Genomic DNA, 1,218 nt, shown 5'->3' with positions numbered 1-1,218 from the left:
CAGCTCCACCTGATCTCTTTGCGGGGATCCGTTGGGGCAGAACCCCCCGGGAAGAGGGACCAGCATTTATTGTGCAGTGGAAGCTCAAGGTTCAATCCACGGTCATTAACAGCGGCGCTTAATTAAGCAGGTATCAGAGAAGAGGAAGGTCAGCAGCAAGAAGCAGTCTCCAGTTGCAGGGGCTCATCCAGCCCGTGCTGGTCCCTCATGCAGGAGTTAAGAGGGAACGTCTGTAGGGATGAAAGGAAGAGACACGTCACCCAGGGCTACATCCCTGTCCCCAGCCCGCTGCTCTCGGGGGGCGTCCCATCGATGGGGCCACCTCGTACCTGGTGGTGAGCTGACAAGACCCATGTCCTTGCCTGCAAGAGAAAGAGCCGTGAGGGGACACCAGCAGAGCCACCTCCAGACCCACCTCCTTTTCCCTATGTCCCTACTACAGGGGGATGAGGGATTGGGGAACCGGGGCCACGGGACCACCACAGCGCTGGATCTGCCGCCGGTCCTCACCTGAGGCCGTCTTGTAGCCATCGTTCTTGTTCTCTGCAGAGAGAAAGAGACATCAGCATCCACTGTGGGGCCGGTCGGGCTCCCCAGAGCAGCAGCTCCTGCCCTGCCTTCCTCCCGCACCCCTCCACCTCGCTGGACACGGGTCCTTACTCTGTTTGTACTTCCAGATCAGCCCGATGATGATGATGATGACCATGACCACGACCACGACCACGGCCGCCACCACCGGGGTGATGGACTGCCCAGGCTGCGGCTCTGGAAGAAGAATGGGAGGGTGAGGAGGTGGAAGGGGATTGACCCCACCATGGGCTCCACTGGCCCCAAAGGCCCCCCCCCGGCTCACCCCAAGCGTAGATGCCGGGTTGGAGCAGGCTGGCGTGTTCCACCTGGCACCGGAACCTGTCCTTGTCGCTGGGGTTGACCTCAATGGAGGCCGACATGTAGTAGGTGCCGTCGCTGTTGGGCGCGATGCTGCCCCACCACGTGTCCTGGTCCCGGACCTCGCCATCCTTCAGCCAGCTGAGGCTGATGGGCCGTGGGTAGAAGCCATGAGCGCGGCACGTCAGGGTCAGGATCCCGTCCTCCTCCTCCTTTCCTGACACTTGGACCACGGGGGGGGCTGGGAACGGGATGGTGGTGAGGGATCAGCCCACGTGCCCGCACGGCCCCAGTGGCCCCGTCTTGTCCTCACCTCTCCTCTCCAGCACG

General features: G+C 62.4%; 1 protein-coding gene across 1 annotated transcript in view; it reads right to left on the bottom strand.

Annotated features, from left to right (window-relative positions):
• Positions 1-329: 329 nt before the first annotated feature.
• LOC104406923 (class I histocompatibility antigen, F10 alpha chain-like) overlaps positions 330-1,218 on the bottom strand; it is a gene marked incomplete at both ends in the record, with an annotated part of 1,626 nt that continues 737 nt past the window's right edge. Inside the window, 4 exon segments of the mRNA XM_010016045.1 lie at positions 330-362; positions 511-543; positions 631-765; positions 854-1,212. Coding sequence (XP_010014347.1) covers positions 330-362; positions 511-543; positions 631-765; positions 854-1,212 — 560 coding nt within the window.

This window comes from Nestor notabilis, unplaced genomic scaffold, assembly GCF_000696875.1.
Source record: "Nestor notabilis isolate BGI_N333 unplaced genomic scaffold, ASM69687v1 scaffold22376, whole genome shotgun sequence".
Lineage (NCBI taxonomy): Eukaryota > Metazoa > Chordata > Aves > Psittaciformes > Psittacidae > Nestor > Nestor notabilis.
Note: the sequence above shows the minus strand (reverse complement) of the source record. Positions and strands in the feature narration are given on the sequence as shown.